At 33.9% G+C, this 17,162-nt stretch overlaps 1 protein-coding gene across 3 annotated transcripts in view; it reads left to right on the forward strand.

Moving 5' to 3' along the window:
• LOC126751973 (protein sickie) overlaps positions 1-17,162 on the forward strand; it is a 474,537-nt gene that overhangs the window by 151,827 nt on the left and 305,548 nt on the right. For all 3 annotated transcript variants that reach the window (XM_050462474.1, XM_050462475.1, XM_050462479.1), the window contains one exon: positions 6,713-6,883. In XM_050462474.1, the coding sequence (XP_050318431.1) occupies positions 6,713-6,883 (171 nt within the window). The remainder of the gene's footprint in view (positions 1-6,712; positions 6,884-17,162) is intronic.

The following is a 17,162-nucleotide window of genomic DNA, read 5'->3' on the forward strand; positions in this document are numbered from 1 at the left end:
GCTCTCCTAGTCCGAATAGGTAGTGTGGAAGTGTCAGCGACATGCAGCAAAATGACTTCGGCTAATAACCTGTTGTCGACTGGTCTTGCATAATTTTTGGGCGCAGCGTGTCACCCCCGAAAAATGACCGGCAACACGTGCTCCATGGAAAGTAGCAGTGACTTAGTAGCTACTTTCTTTTATGCTGCTTTGCACTTTCATTTGCAATTATGTAGCACAGTTGAGGGCGGTTGCCACTCAAAACGCCCGGAAGTATGCAATATATGGTAATGCGAATGGCAAGCGCAGCAAGTGGCCATATAACCATTTAGGGTTAGGTGAATTAGTTCACGTTTCTACAAAAACACTTTTCGAAAGGGTTGGGCTGACTTCTGTCCGTTAGGCGTGGCTGCTTTGCCTCGATAAGGCTGCCCATACGCACTTTGCGTCTCACCACCCACGCACGCACAATTTGCTTAATGTTTTTTTGCATAAAACTTTAATATTTATGCTCGAGTACTTAACTCAAATACCTCGTACACATCATGGCATGCTCTCAATATAATATTTATTGTTATAGCATACTTTTAAGCGCGTAGCCTGTTATTACGTTTTTCATTGAAATAATATTTCGCTATAAATGTGTAAGGACTCAAATGCTCGACGGCCTTTTGCACTCATTGTGATAACGGGAAATGCTAATTTTGGTCGTTTACATTTATTGTTATGTCGCTAGTTACAGCCTACCTTAGGCTTTGCAAAACAATTAGGCATGAAAATCTGTAACATAATTCTGTATGCAAATTAGTTTTGGGTGTGAATTGTGCTTGCACTAAGCACGTTTATGGAAAATTAAATTGTTGCATACTTTTTGGCGCAAAAGGCTAATGGTTGGTTGTTGGTTTGAGTTTTTGTTTTAGAGCTCAAAAAATGGTATTTAGCTTTTATTTGAGCAAAGAAGCATAGCTCTGTTTTTCCTAAAAATATTTACTACTATTTACGGAAAGGTCAGGTTCTTTGCATACTCTTAGGAGATATTTTTAATAGTGAGAAATTATGTATTTACATGACATGAATTTTTTAATAAAAATGTTGTAAAAAGTGTTGAACAATCAAACATCATATCGTCGTAAAAACACATGCGATTTATTTGCATACTTTTAGGATAAGTTTTTCAGATTAAAAAGTTTGTTTTCCAGGCAATCGCTATAGAATATAAGAAATTTTATTTTCTAAAATAGAAAAGAAAAATATGACCGATTTTTTTTTTGCATACTTAGGATGAATGTTTGATAGTGAAAAGTTTGGTTTTCTTTGCAACGGCTATCTAAGATAAAAAAATTTATGAAGAAAAATTTCCAAAATGTTGTAAAAAGTGTTAAAATAATATAAATAACTTAAATTTGTCACGAAAAATAAAAATGTTGGGCCGTTGTGTAAGTGTACAAGGCTCCAGCGACGACGTAGCAGCACTGTTGGGCGCTGATTACTTGAAGGTTTGTAGTAAATTGAACTAAATTAAGTAACATTAATAACAGCTATACCTATTTCAATATCCTAAACTGTATTTAAAAAAGTTTTTATTTTCTTTAGATATTTTATTTTGTAAATGTGTACCATATACCAAGCTTTATTTATTGAATAAAAGTATATTAACTCAATATTTTCTCGAACTGAAATTCTTAAAAAAAATATTTTACCTTTCAAATAGCAATATTTTAAGCCACACCTTATTCATAAACTCTGCTAAAATACATTTTATATTCTAACTTACCAGATTTATGCACATTTTTTCACACAAAAAAAATGTCTAACAAATAAATATTCGTTTGCATTCTTTTACTTAGATTTTCCATAAAATTTTCCACACAACATGAATTTTTCAACATTTGTTGCCATTGGCATGAATGAGAGCGCACATTGCAACTAATGCCTCTGTTATGCTATGCTACGTTATGCAATGCTATGCTACGATAGGCTATGCTATACTAAACAATACAGGCACAATGAAAGAATTTATACTGCAAAAAAATGCACTCACACAATCACACACTCACACAACTTACTTGTTGTGTAAGCCGCTTTGCTCCGCCACCTCGCCTGCATATTTCCAGTTGGATTTAAATTGAAAGGCCTGTCACTTCACATGCTCTTTATCCTTTTGAAAGTCAAGTTTATCAGGCCCGCCTGCGAAATAGGCAGCATACAGTGGAATTCTTAGGCATTTGTTGCAGCCTTCACACACCGTTCGCCTAACACCAGTCGAACTATTTCTTGCTAACAGCGTTCTTCTCTTTCGCTTTATGGATACTTCGACTTACATTACTTTCGTGTCAGCAACAGTTACTGGCGGCAATGGAGTTAGCATCATCACCGCCATCATCATAGATTCTCCATTTTATTGTAGTCAACTTCAGGCCGTTTGCCATATTCTTTGCTAGTTAGCTTGTGTTGGCTTGTTGAGGATTTGAGTTTTGTGTTCTTTGTTTTGGTTATTGTGAGACACGAATGTGGTACAGTGGATCGCTTGAGGAAGTCCATTTAAAAATCAGAGAACATTTTTCAAGCTTTTTCTGTTTTGATGGAGTTTTTTCATACAAGGTCATGGATTGTATAAATTTGAAGCAGAAATTAGCCTACTAACCATTTAGAAAGCTTTAAAAAACCTTATTTACTTCTTCTTTGGGGTATACTTTTATGAATTTTCAAAAACGAAAGAACCATGTAGACTGATTTGTTTATGAAAGTATAATTAAATTTTGTTATACATATTTATTCTTCGATTTCCGGAAATATTTTTAAAGGCTTTTGCGAATTACACATCGTCGCTTAAAACGCAAAACAACATATCATCAAAAAATACGAAATTGATTTTTCTATTGCTTGCGAATCACTACATCATATTACATGACTGTATATGATACTTTTAAGCTTCGACTGTCTAATATAACCGATACATAACCGATATATAACCATTTTATAACCAAAACACAAATTTTGTTTCAATATCAACAAAAAATTAGAAATTGAATTTTTTATTGGCAAAAACTGTTATGCTTCCACTGTCCAATATAACCAATATATAACCTATATATAAGTAATATATAACCGATATATAACCATTTTATAACCAAAACTCACATTTTTTTCAGTATGAGTGGTTTCTATTATATCGTTTTTCCTTGACGTGTAAACTTATGAAAAGTGATGTTATGTTATTTTGCTTTTTATGTGGCGATATATGTATGTACATATGTACATATACATATACTGCTTATAATATATATAAAAAAAATTTTAAAGTACGATTACGATTTTATACCACTGTTGATTGAACTGAATACTATTGTTATTTAGAATAATAAAATTTTAACTACATACATTTCTTTAATATTTTTTTTTGCCACTATCTTAGTCCTGGTATATGTTCACCTTTCCTATAACTCCACTTCCTTCCAACCTCTTTCTTTTTGCCATATCATAATCCAAGAAGAACAGCAGCACGCAGGTGCTCTAAGTTAGTTTTCTTGCATAGTTGATGCAGAAATTTGCATTTTCATGTTTATTCATGTCTTAATTTTCTAGTTTTAAAGGAAATGTGAAACGAATTTTCCTGTCAGCGCCACAAAGGAGACACAAAGCGTAATTTGTGCACATTGCAGTTGCTAATTGTTTTGCTGCAACAATGCACAATTGTAATGGAGCAGAGCTAATACAGATTTTGTTCAAATTTATGAATAAATACAACTGCATTTTTCTGAAAATATTTGTGACTTTTAAAATTCCTAGGTATAAACTATGCTGCTTGATGCAAAAATTTCATTATGCCTAAGCAAGGAATTTTATTTTTGCACAAGTTTTCTACATTTCAGTAGAATTTTATTTCGAATGCTTGTTTTATTGCACTCGCAAGTTCAATTACATAATATTTTATGGTCAACAGCTGTGTCAAAGATGTTTGTGCCTTGCTCCAGAACTAACCACAAGAAACATTTGCATTTGGCTTTCTTATTTCATTTGTTCAAGTTTTTGGTTATGCCTGTTCTCTACAAATGTAATAAGTTTCGTATATTTTCATACAAGTTTCAGTCAAACACAGCTACGAAGTCACTTTGAATACTTACATTTATATATACTTATACTATACTAAAATATGTAAATCCCCATGTAATTGCAAGCAAGCATCATCAGTTCTGCGTTGCCTCTTAACAAAAATGGCTTGGCATAGCTTGATACGTTGGTGTGCGGAAATTACAAAAGTCCTTTGCCAATAATTATGATAACATCACTAGAATGGCGTAGATTATATTGCGACTTTGCCAATTTTGCATAAGATTGTGTTTGCTTGCTTGCTGGCTTGCTTCAGGTCACCAGGGCGTATACGTAATCGGTTGGCACTCAACACATTTGCTCATTACACTCGTATGACCATAATGGTACTATGCCTAATGGCTTACTTCCGACTACAAGTTTTGGTGTTATCGTATCTTGTGAGTAAAACTATAAACTCTGCATACAAATATACATGCATACATATGAGTATATACTATATTGCGACACAACTAAATAATCTTTGGTATATAGTTATATATGAAGGATATTTTAATAGACATACACACATAATATTGTAGTTATATGATTTTTACAAATATTTATATGTCTTGAAAATTGAGACATCTAGCTCCAAATGCTAAATTTTTTAGTATACTTATTTAATATTTTCAAGTTCTGAACTAAACTAATACTAACTGCGATATTTGAAGCAGATTCCTGCAAACTTTGCGGTGCTAAACCTGATTTTTGTGTTGTCAAGGTGTGTAGGCGTCAAATCACCACCATTTGCTGTCATTTTAGTAAAAAATAGTTGTACGTGAAGGAAAATTTTTCAACTCAAATTCGTAATCTCAGGATACAAATGTCTTAGCGTATCAGTCGCACATTTTTCCTTCAGATTTTTTGAGTATTGTATTTATTGAACCTTCATGTATTTTTCTTAATAAGAACTCTTGAAAAGCTTCATGCATTTGGATATGTGCTTTACTTAGGATTATAAATAACCTTTTTTTAAAGATTTATTAATAAGATTTAAAAAAAAAATAATTTTCGGTATTTATTGTTCTTTACTATATTTTTTATATTACCACAAAATTTTAAGATTCATAACCCAGTTAAAAAAATTAATTAATTAATTATAATTAGTGTTGGTTTAAACTTTATTTACATTACTTCTTGATTTCTTTGAGTTGTTTTTGTTTGTATTAGAATTTAAATGGTTTCCAGAACGTGCCCAATTTCGAAGAAGCTAACAATTTCTTGCCTACAGCACTTGTGAAGATCAGAAAAGTAAGATTTTTGATAAGCCACTCAGTTGTGTATAATTTTTTTCACAAAAAACCGCAATTTCGCCAAAAATATGCACTTTGACTTGTCCTTCGATCTATTCTCCTTTCATATTTTTTTTTTTTATTGTTTCACATACAGCGCATCCCCAAAGTTGAATTCCGTATATCCAAATGGGAGTGTAGGCTATGATTTTATTAGATATTGTTAAAGCTGATTTCTTCCCGATTAACAATTTTTTTGTTGTATTTTTGTTTTAGTTCTCCAACTTTTTTTGTATATGCTCCTTTCTCTTCAATTTTGCGTCCAGCGTCATACCAAGATATTTCGCCAGGACTATGGGATTACATCATTCCCAATATGTATGTAAGAGGATATGCAGTCTTTTGTTAGTGAAGTTTGTGTGGATAGGCTTCAAGTCTTTTAAAGTAATGTAACATTTCGGTGTCCATTCAAAAATCTGAACGATTGAAGATTGCATTCTCTTCGACGACTCGGGGCCTCATGTGCGCTTTTGCCAAGTTTTGTACCATAATTATTTCAGATATCTACCATGACAATGGGACGAATCTGAGATTTAAGCTAGCGTTAATTACACAGGTCAACACGATTTTTGGGTCTGACATCTACATGTTAAATTTTAGTTTCTCCTATGACAAAAATAAGGAAAAACATTTTTTTTCCGGTTAAAGTTTGCTTTCGTAGAAATTAGAGCAATTTTTCGATTTTTTAGCAGAAATGACTGATTTTTATATTTTTTCTACAATTTCACTATAGATTATAATTAGAAAACTTTTTTTTAGATACAAGAGTCGTTTTTATTCAAGATGTGTGATAAATAATATATATAAATGTAAAATAACAAGAAATTACTGTCTAAAAGTGCATATTTTTTGTATTTCTTTTATGCTCATATGAGCCCTCTCGTATTAAACCCCAAATATACTTATCGATGTAGATCAGCCAAAAGCAAACTTAAAGAACTAAAGATTAATATTTAAGTGTTTTTCAATGTCTAGAATCAGAATCAAAACATGAGAACAGAAACCCAAAAAAAAAAATTTTTTTTTTGTTGACCGGTGTTATCGTCGTAAGTTTTGCTAATGCTTTTGGCGTTAGATTTTTTAGTACATCTGCAGTCACCAAGTCGGAGCCAAGAGACTTTTTTGGCTTACGTCTAGTTTTAATGATATTTTTCATACAAAATTATTTAAATTTTTTTTGGGTTTTGGATTTGTTATGCACAGAAACTTCTTCCTCACCTCCAATCAAATTTTTTCGGAGGTCTTCTTCAAGGGTATCAAAAATTTATCAAAATGAAGCACTAATTATTAAAGAGCATTAAATTCCGTAAATTTATAGTATTTATGTATATTTACTTTCCTTTTTGCAGATTTACACCGACTGGGCCAACTATTATCTCGAGCGTGCCAAATCCAAAAAGAAAGTCACCGATTTGTCAGCAGACTGTCGCGATGGTTTGCTACTCGCGGAAGTCATTGAAGCGGTGACGTCGTTTAAAGTGCCCGATTTGGTGAAAAAGCCGAAAAATCAGCAACAAATGGTGAGTTTAAATTGAAATATGTAATTTATTTTTCATAAAAATATGTATAGTTTATGGCTATCACTTATTTTTAAAGCTAAAATTGTTTCAGAAAATAAAATCCTTTTTCTTCAAAGCAAATTTATACCTATGTATATGAAAAAGGTATTGCTTCCAAGAGAGCCTATAAAAATATATTTTGTTCTTAAAAATATTTCTTGCCATCACTTATACAAAACTATCAATTCTGAACTCAATTGAAAATTTAAGATTTCAAATATCAATATCAATTTCTCAACTAACCAGTCACGTCATACAAAATCACTCAATTACCTCCTAAAGTTATAAAAATCATAATTTATTAATTAATTGCATACATGAAAAGCTGCTATTCCGCTAACTTACTAATTATGCAGCAATATTTTCAATGTAATCTGAGTGCAATAACATTTAAAAAATACACACAAATAAAGCTCGCATAAGCGCACAACACACCTTAAGGCTTTAAGCGCAAATGTCTAAAACTTTAGCAGCCACGACCGCAAAATGCGCAGGTAAACTCGTGTGTGGAAGTGCACTTTTCCCTCAAGAGTGCTTGTCACACCTCCAACAACAAACACATTACACTCGTCTGACTCATCCATGGCAAAGGCTGATATCACCGCGCACACATGCATACACATAAATGTTTCCTTCTATATCTCTTTGTATGTCTCTATGTATGTGTGGAGTGTGTTTAAAATAGAAGCAACTGCCGCGTAATAGAAAACTCGTTAATTGTTTTTCGCACATACAAAAGTCGCGGCACAAAACGTGAAAATATTTCATTTTCCCCATATTTTTCAACCACCGTTAGATAGCGTTTTGTTGCCAGAAGCACTAGTTTGCGGTACAGTGAACAAAAATCATTGACTGCTGTCGTATACCCAAGAAAGGTTCGGTTTGCACGAAAAATATCGTTATATTGTATTTTTGAAATGCTATTTTTTATAAGAAATGTACATAAATTTATTAAAACTTCTGTTTTCTTTAAAAATTTAGAAAATTTTGGTTTAGCGCCTAAAAGTATACCTGTAGCAAAAAGTACCGTGATATGTTATCTTTTATAGGAAATTGATATAAACTTACTAGAAATTATGTTTTTCTCAAAAAATGTAAATAAATTTGGTTTAGCACCTGAAAGTATATCTAAAGCAAAAAACTATCGTGAAATATAATATTTTAAAGGAAGTTGAGTTAAATTTACTGAAAACTCTTTTTTCCTCAAAAATATAAAAAAAAAATTGGTTTAGCGCCCAAAGGTATACCCAAAGCAATGATACAGTGATATATTACTTTTAATAGAAAATTGACATACATTTACTAAAAAATCAGTTTTCTTCAATAATTATAAAAAATTTTTTTTTAGCGCCTAAAAGTATACATAAAGCATATGTATGTACATAATAAAAATATCTATTTCAATATACTCCTGAAAATCCACTCTATATCCGTGTAGGGTATATCTCCTTTCCAATTTTCGGCGGCAGACACATTCAGCACTTGACTTTATTCTTCACGCACACATCCATATTCACGCAAACACTAACTGCATTTACTGCCATCATTCACGTTGAAACACACACATGTCTCCGTATGTGGATTTGCTTTTTCCACGTCTAGCTTCGCGCAGTAACGCAATGCGACGTGTTGAAAAGCCACGACAACCAGCTTGACGGGTGATGCCACATATCCTTCGGTGACGCGGTTGGAAGAGTGTCAGCAGCGCAGTTGAGGGAAATCGTATTAATGACAAACTGTTTTCCAGCAAATGAATGAATGAAGGTAGAAACTTAAAAACGAAAAAATTAAATTAAAGTAGAAACTAAAATAAATAAATGACGTAAATAAGAGGAAAGAATAAATGCAACGTCCGAATTAAATAATTATAAGCTTAAAGAGCTGTCTGTTTGACAGTTAAAATTAAGGTAAATTTTATGAGAAATATTGAATATGATATGAGAATTGTTGAATAGTGGATAACATGTCTTGATAATGAAACTCATATGATTTAGAAAATATCATTACATAGTATGACTTGAAGTGATGTGATGATATGATTCAATTGCTATGGCTTGAACTAGCATGATACAGTACGAAATAAAAAAAATAAGGTCATGTGATATCAAAAAGTTCAAGTCATGTGACTGTGACTTTGCATATAAAACTGAGAACACTCATGCCCTACGAAAAAATGAGTTTATGTGATGAAACATCATATGTCATCTGAATGTAACCTGCTTATTATCAACCTTAGATAACTTGCTATGACTAATATATATTGAACTAGTTGAGGGAGGTGTGTGATCATGTGATTTAAAGTCTAGTGACTAGTTCAAATTTAAATAAGGGGTTGAGTTAGACGATAGATCGTTGATAAGATAATTTTAAGTCATGTGATATTATATGACATGATGAAAAGTCATATGACTTTCTGAAAAAGTTATTACGAATTTACCAGCATCATTTGATTTCGTTTGATTTTGTGACAAAGTTATTATGAATACATATGTATGTATATTGAAGTGATGTGATCAGTTAGCTTGTTCCGTAAAATCATATGAATTAATGGAACATCATGTGATGTATAATTATATGATGTTAAAGGGGCATCATGTGATGTATTATTATATGATGTTAAAGGGACGTCATGTGATGTGTAATCATACAACACCATTTGATATATAATCATATGATCTTAAGGAAACATCATGGGATATATAACCATTGACTTCCCATCGTTCGTAGTTATTTAAGATACGCAATGTGCAGTATTGTTATATGTATGACCTTATGGTGTGTCGTGAAATTGGACTGGTTCTTTAGCTTTTTAGTGTATCATATATGAGTTTGAAACTAGGGATTCAAGCCATGTCGGCATCATATCTTGTGTTGTGATACGACATTAAATCAAAGGTATTTTAAGAAGAATATATAATTCTCTTCCAAAACTAAAAGCTCTAGCTTTGAACACACATCTTACCTACCAACCAACTGTCCATAACACACTTGGTCTAATATATAACTCAGCACACACCTTTCAGCACACAGCACAAACCTGTCACGTAGTGGTTCCCTAGGCAGCGTATCTGTCGCCCATTTGCCTATTGAAGTTCAAAGACACGTAAAATGAATCAAAATCCTCTTACAACTTTTCTAGCTTTGCTTAGTTACCACTTCGCTGTAGCGCAAAATGCAAATATAAATAAAATAAAACGCGCACACATGCACATAACGCATCCCTAACGTACGGCGTATACGGCACAAACTTTTGCTTAAATCAACATTTGAATAGCGCAAGGAAAAATGCTAGCGCGTAACAGGCCAGTAGCGGCACAGCGATTGAAAAAAGCGCTTGAAAACTGGAAAAATTTACACGAACGGCTGGCTGGCTGGCAGACTTGACTTTGAGCACTTTTACATTTCGCTGATTTTTCACTACATGCGCGCGCGTTGCAAGCGACGGTGCGCGGGGAGGTACGCTTTTTTGCGCTTCACTCCACTCAACTCAGTTCAACTTCGCTTTGCTTTGTTCCACTTGGCGTGCATTTGCTGAAACCACTCATTAGAAAAAGTGTTGGCTGCGGCGCATACAAAATTTGTTTTATTTCCTATTTTCCCGCTTTCCGCCGCGCGCATACTTTGCGCTGACTGTTTCTTTTTGTTTTTCCTTTTTCTTTTGCGCTTTTTGTCAACTTCTGTGCAAGTTTTGTTTCAAAACTTTATTAAAAACTTGCCATGTTTGCATTAGCTGTGCTGAGCACTCAAGAGGAAAAGGTGGCTAGAGAGAAAAAAAAAACTAACGATAGAGCAATTCGAAAGAGTTAGAGTAAGCAGCTAGTGTAGTCCTACTTGGTGAGGTGGCTCAAGGTGTAAGTATTCGCCCGTATTTGATTTAAAAGTTTTATTATTATTGTATTGAATTTATTTAAATGTGTTAGCTGTTAGTTTGAGTGACGTTGGCTGTCAAGTGAGTAAAGGAGATAGTGCGAGAGCTAAGTGCGCAGTGAGTGGAAAAGTTTGCCAACATTGACCATGAAGTAATGAGCTTTAAATTGGTTGGGTTGTAAGAAATTTAAGTGAAAGAAAGTTTCCATTTTTTTCATAAATGTACTACTGATAATTTTGAGCAATTATTTTTCAATATTTCAACTCTATGAGACTCACACCAGTAGAAATATCAGTTTTAAGAGGGGAGAAAATTAAGAAAAAAGAATATAGCGAAAAACAAAAGATGAAAAGATAATAAAAAATTCAAAAAATGTAGTATATTTTAGATATTTTTTTTAGGTTTTTTTTAGAAACATCTTAGTTAATAAGGAAATAAAAAGAATGTATACTTATAGAATATAATGCGGACGGGTAGGTGCTACACCATTGGCTTGCTTGGACAGCAAGATGCTTTTGGACTAAGATCGATCGTGAAAGATCCTGTTAACTTTTTGCCCTCAATAAGGCTAGCCTTTGCCTATTTGTTGGAGTTCTAACAGGTTATTGCTCTATCGGTTATCTAACAGGTTATCGTTCACTTCCCAAAATTGATAATCTTACCGTTTGCCAGCAGCAGAATCTATATGGAAGAAATGGAGGGGGAAGCATCAAAACATTTTTCTTTTTGATTGTCCCGCGCTTGCGAGATCAACAAAAAAAAATATCTCTTTATATAAAACTTGATTTGTACAACAAAAAAATATATAAAAAATATGTAACCTACCCCTATTTTTTTTATGGGGGTGTCACCTACAGGTGACACTGGGAATTGAAGAGTTAAAAACTTGGAAGCTCAATTTTTCAGATATTCCAACGAGTTGGCGAGAATAGAAATTAAACGCCTGAGCAAAGTAATGGTCAAAATGCGATTTTCCAATATACCATATAAGATCCGATATAGGAGTTCTGTTTTTGGTTTCACAAAGAATTGCTGTTTTAGGTCAATTGCGATCTCTATATCAGCGCTCTAGCCTAACTTTACCTAGGTAAGCTATGCAATGTTGACTAACCTATAGAATATAATATAATTCTTTAATAATCGGCGATTCTATGGATTATTGGGTTCTCTTGATTATGTAGCCAGTTTACTGAAGGACTTCTCATAAAAGGTGTTTGGCAAGATTTTTCTGCATAAAATTGTCTGAAATTCGGGTAATGATAGAAGCATTAGTCAAAATATTGATACAAAATAAAAGTTTCCCTAAAAAAATTGTTTTTTTGTGAAAAAAATACATTTGAGAGCTAAAAAATCTGAGTTAAATATTATAGAAAATTTTATTTCTTCAATAATTACAAATACACCGTGAAATTTTCAATCGTTCGGTTAAGCCCTCTCTGAAATAAGCATCTCGAGAAAAACGCATTTAAGATTTTGGGTGCCGAAGCGAATGCTTGTAAACGTTCTTACAAATACTCTACTATCTCTGATACCATTTGCCAAAAAACTTCAAATTTGAGAGAATGCTCTCAAATATACTTAAATTCGATGTACAAATAGGTCCAAAAATAAAATTTTGAAATTCATAAGTGAATATAACCCTTTCATCTGAAAATTTCAAATTCTTCAGCCAACGCAAAAAGCGCAACCACATTTGCACTCAAATTGAGCTCAAGTTCATTGTCGAAATGCAAAATCGCATTATGAGTAACACATACAAATGGAAACTAAAACAAAAAATAAACTAAAAGCAATCACCTCATACCCACCCCGCGCCGGAGCAGTACGCCACACTGCACTGCGTCTGCAGCAAGTCTATGAAATAAAAATTTACTTCAACTTTTGTCGAGTTGACGCTTTGCATAAGCAATGAGAAACGCCGCATGCCAACTCGCAACACTTGCAAACTGCTGGCGAGCAACCAGCGGGAGCTTTGCGGCGCCTAAAAGCGCGCTGTGTGTGCGAACACAATGCAACGCCCAGAAAGTGCGGCATGTCGTATAATAAACGTGAAGAGAAAATTTGAAAAACGAACGTGACATGAGTGGAAAGCAAAAAATGCTTACTAGAAATATGTACATATGTGTGTGCGCGCTGAAAAATCATGCATTCGCAAAAAATGAAAAAGGAAATAGAAAGAAATGTAAAAGTAAAAAATAAAAAAAAATAAAAGTGGCAGCTTGAAATTTGGCAAATTAGTTAAGCAGCAACTACACGGCGCTCAATTTAAGTATTCTTCTTCGCTGCCGCAGCTTCTTGCAGCTCAAAGCACAACATTTATTCTGCACGTAGGCCACTCAATTGTAAATGTGTCTCGGTCTGCGTTGAGTGGGCGTGACAGTGTACGTGTGTGACATGTTGCTGAAATTGAGTTAGGCGAGTTAATTTTTACTGAGCGACAGCTAATTTTATGCTGCGCATGCGTTGTTGGCACAAAAGACTTTCAACTCGATTGGCGGTAATTTCGAGTTTTTTTTTTAATAATTTTATTTTTCTTGACGAAATAATTACTGCAAATTTCGTAACAATATTTGAAGATATTTGCTGGAGTTACTATGAATATCGCTATCATTCAAATTGCCATCTTCTACTTGCTTTTTTAACAATAACAAGTAATTTCAAGATAGATAATCGAATCATATATACAATGTGAGACCACGGAAACTTGAGTGATGACTCTTAATTTAGGTTAAAAGATCGATCCTAAGACAAAAACCCAAAGGTTGAATAACTGAGAACGCCAGTCTATTGTGATACTTTAATAGTCCTAAGTGTTGATCTAAAGACTTTCAAAAATCGACAAAGCGCATTGGGCCTGCCATTGTATTGTTGAGGAGGCTAAAATGTAATGACGGAGCTCGATTCCAAGTGATTGAGAACGAGCTACATTGTCCTCGAGTCTAGAACAGCCGAGATCTCGCACAAGTTGATGACTAACGTATGCCAAACTTACAAGAAGTATATAGGTTCAGCACTACAACGCAGGAAGACAATGAAGCTTGTTCCCAGTCCCTTGAAATCGAGCTCGTCGACTTTACAGTTTGAAGTGATTCCGCTGTGGGGAGGCTCTCATAAGAATTTGATAATGAAGAAGTTTGATTCTATCGATAATGAGGACTCTTCGCTAACTTGAGTGAATGTTCACCTCCTTGAAAGTGGCGGCACTTCGCAGCAATACATCTACTGTTTTCTTAATGGCAGACAATTCGGATCATAAAATGCTGAAAACTTGTTTGACGGAGTGTTCCTTACAGAAAACTCCCTTTTTAATATCCCCTCTAAGCTTCGAATTATCCGTCCAGCATTGTAGCTATGCAAGCAGAGAGAAAACCACCAGGAGTATACTTCGCGACGCAATGGTCTAAGTAGTCGAGGGTTGTAGTCAAAGAAGTAAAAAGTTTCAGAATTTTCCTGTTCGGACTCTTTCATAAACCAAGCGACCTTCGTAGCAATACACCTGCTAGTTACCCCTAATATCATCAGAATTAAGAGCAAATTGTTATAGATCCGTACTTAAACAATATTTTGTTATAATTTGCTTCTAGCCTCTAAAATCTTGTTTGTATGGAATTTAATAGACGTATGACCTTCTAGTCATATGATTTTCCGTAAATTGACTTGTCATCATATGATTAGGATCAACAAAAAATATGACTACCATTTACATATTTATGTGCATAATCTTAAAATATCAACGATTAAGAGTATAAAACATCATTTCTTCAGGAGCCATCACGTGACTTAACATCATATGATTTCATAAATGAAAGCGAAATAAATTAATAATTTTTGTATTCATAATTTTCGAAATCTTGTGGTGACATAATTTTATATCATATGGATAAAACATCTGTGATAAGTCTTATTATACAAATGAATATATTAACATCATCAACATGATTTCAAATATCAAATTGATATGCATCATTTATCAATAATCATATGATTTCATATTGATTTATATTAATCACTGTTATATATATTCATAAAATTACTAAATCTTATGGTGACATATTTTCATATCATATGATGCCACATCATGTGACTTATTATATAAAAAAAATATATATAAAACATCATCACCTAAGACTATAGAATAACATCTGATGAGACATCATGTGATTTAATATACAATTATTTCATATCTGACAACATTTTATATCATATTATCAGATATTATGTGATTTATGGTCACTTATAAATAAATATAAAATACGGCCCAAATTTTCAAAAAACGTTGCACTTCCATCTGAACTGTGAAAAAAAATATTAAGAGTGAAATGATTTTCAGTCATGTGATGTGATATATGTAGTATCGATTTAAATGCACAGCACAAAAATTTCGCAAAGAAAACTGTTCACCCCATAATTTACCTGCAGCCATGAGCTACGACAATTTCTGCAATTGCTACTTTGCTGCAAAGTGCATTCGAAATAATGGTCAGCTTAGTAGCAAATGTACGCCCAATATGACTTCCTACCAGCTTCAAAGCATTTTTGCATTTCCCTCAACAATTTTCCAGCCTTCAATGAAAATATATAAATTCTACTACAATTTTGCCCTCATTCATGTGCTTTGAAAATATTTTTCTACAAGTCACATAAACCATATCACTCCTGCTGTATCCCTGTGCCATGGACGTGCCAACTTTAAATCCTCTAATCGGCTTGGCACGATGCCTACAATTAATTTTCACACCTATAAATTCTGCCGTAAACTTTTCTCATAAACGGCACAATCCCTTGACTCACGCGCTCGCTTACACACGCCCAGCCGAGCACACCAGCTGTGCGGCGTACGATTTTAGCACCAATAAATTCTAAATTAACCTGCGCGCAAGTGAAACTTCAACTTGACTTTGGTCATTAAAAACTCAACGAGACATACATATATACGTATTCACTTTGTGGTCCCCATTTATACAAGCCTTGCCTGATGAGGCTCCCTCATTCACCCACTTAGGGACGCTATGCTCGCTGCCATTTTGCGTAGCCAAGCAATTGTAAATCGTAGCTCATTTGTAGACATTTTCTGCATAACGGCAACTGCTGTGCAACGACCCAGACTGCAATGTCGCCAAAACGGTCGAGGTCGCGGTAGTCGCGGAGTCGAACTCTTGCAACTTTTGCGCCAATCAATTGCGCCAACTCGCCGTAATGCGAGCGCAACACTACAACTGCTTATGCACACATACAAAAGTAGCATGAAAATGTTGTATTTAAGTGATGCATTTTCCCTTTTTATCACACCACCCTAATATCTATCACTAAATCAAGTCCAACGTCTTCAGACGTCGTGCCCCATAATTTAGCGTTGAACTGTCGCCGAATGCAATTCAAATAAGCAGTCCTGTGGTTCACACAGCGCCTCCTGGGGGAGTCGCTCGATTTGCATAAATTACGCGACATTACAAAGGTGATTACTCTTCAGTGCGCCGCGCTGGAAATTATGCTCAATGCGCACGAAGAATGAGTTCACTCAATTCAATTGAGTTAAGTTGGCTGGGTGGCTTGTTGCTTGCCTTTTCGTTGGTGCGCTGGAGCAGTGTTGCATTCTGCAGTGAACTGCAGCTAATGTAAGCAATTTAGAAACTGATTTGTGTTAATTGAAGAAATATAGCTCTTGGTGTTGAAAATAGAAACTTTTAAATATGAATTTTTAAACAAATAATTTAAAAATTTAGCTTATCGCATAAATATCCAGTATTTTAATACCAAAGCTAAAATATGATTCAGAGAATATTAAAGTTTCTGCGAAAATCAGTGATTATGAAAATATACTCTACACTCCCAAAAACATTTCACGGATGTTCCGCGCCTATAGGTTGATGTACCACCCTGAGAAACAACTCCAACTACAGATTTTGGATTTTGCCACGTTTGATATTTGACGACAAAAGAATCCGAAGAAGAACCATAGTCAACACTCTATACTATTCATGCGCATTTCCAAAAAATATATCTTATTTCCATTTTATTAAGGTTTTTGGAGGAGCTTTCCCTTAGTCAGTGATTTAAGCCTACACGTGTTTCTAGAAAAACGTATTTGAGAATTTGTAGCAAACATTCACCCTGCTTAAAAGTTTATTCGTCTACTGAGAAAGCTTTCCCAAGAGCTTTCACATAGTTAATAGCTCAATCTTTCGAGTTCATTTAATAAAAATATATCAAATTTGTAGTAAACATCATTTCATATACCCAACTTTAAATATTATAGTTAAAGATTTTGTGGGAGCTTGCACTTATTCAATAACTTAAAAAAATAAGTGTTTCTTGTAAAAATGTATCTTCAAAACTTTTAGTAAATATCATTTCGTAAGTAGTACTATTCGC

This window comes from Bactrocera neohumeralis, chromosome 3 (assembly GCF_024586455.1).
Source record: "Bactrocera neohumeralis isolate Rockhampton chromosome 3, APGP_CSIRO_Bneo_wtdbg2-racon-allhic-juicebox.fasta_v2, whole genome shotgun sequence".
NCBI classification, from domain to species: Eukaryota; Metazoa; Arthropoda; class Insecta; order Diptera; family Tephritidae; genus Bactrocera; species Bactrocera neohumeralis.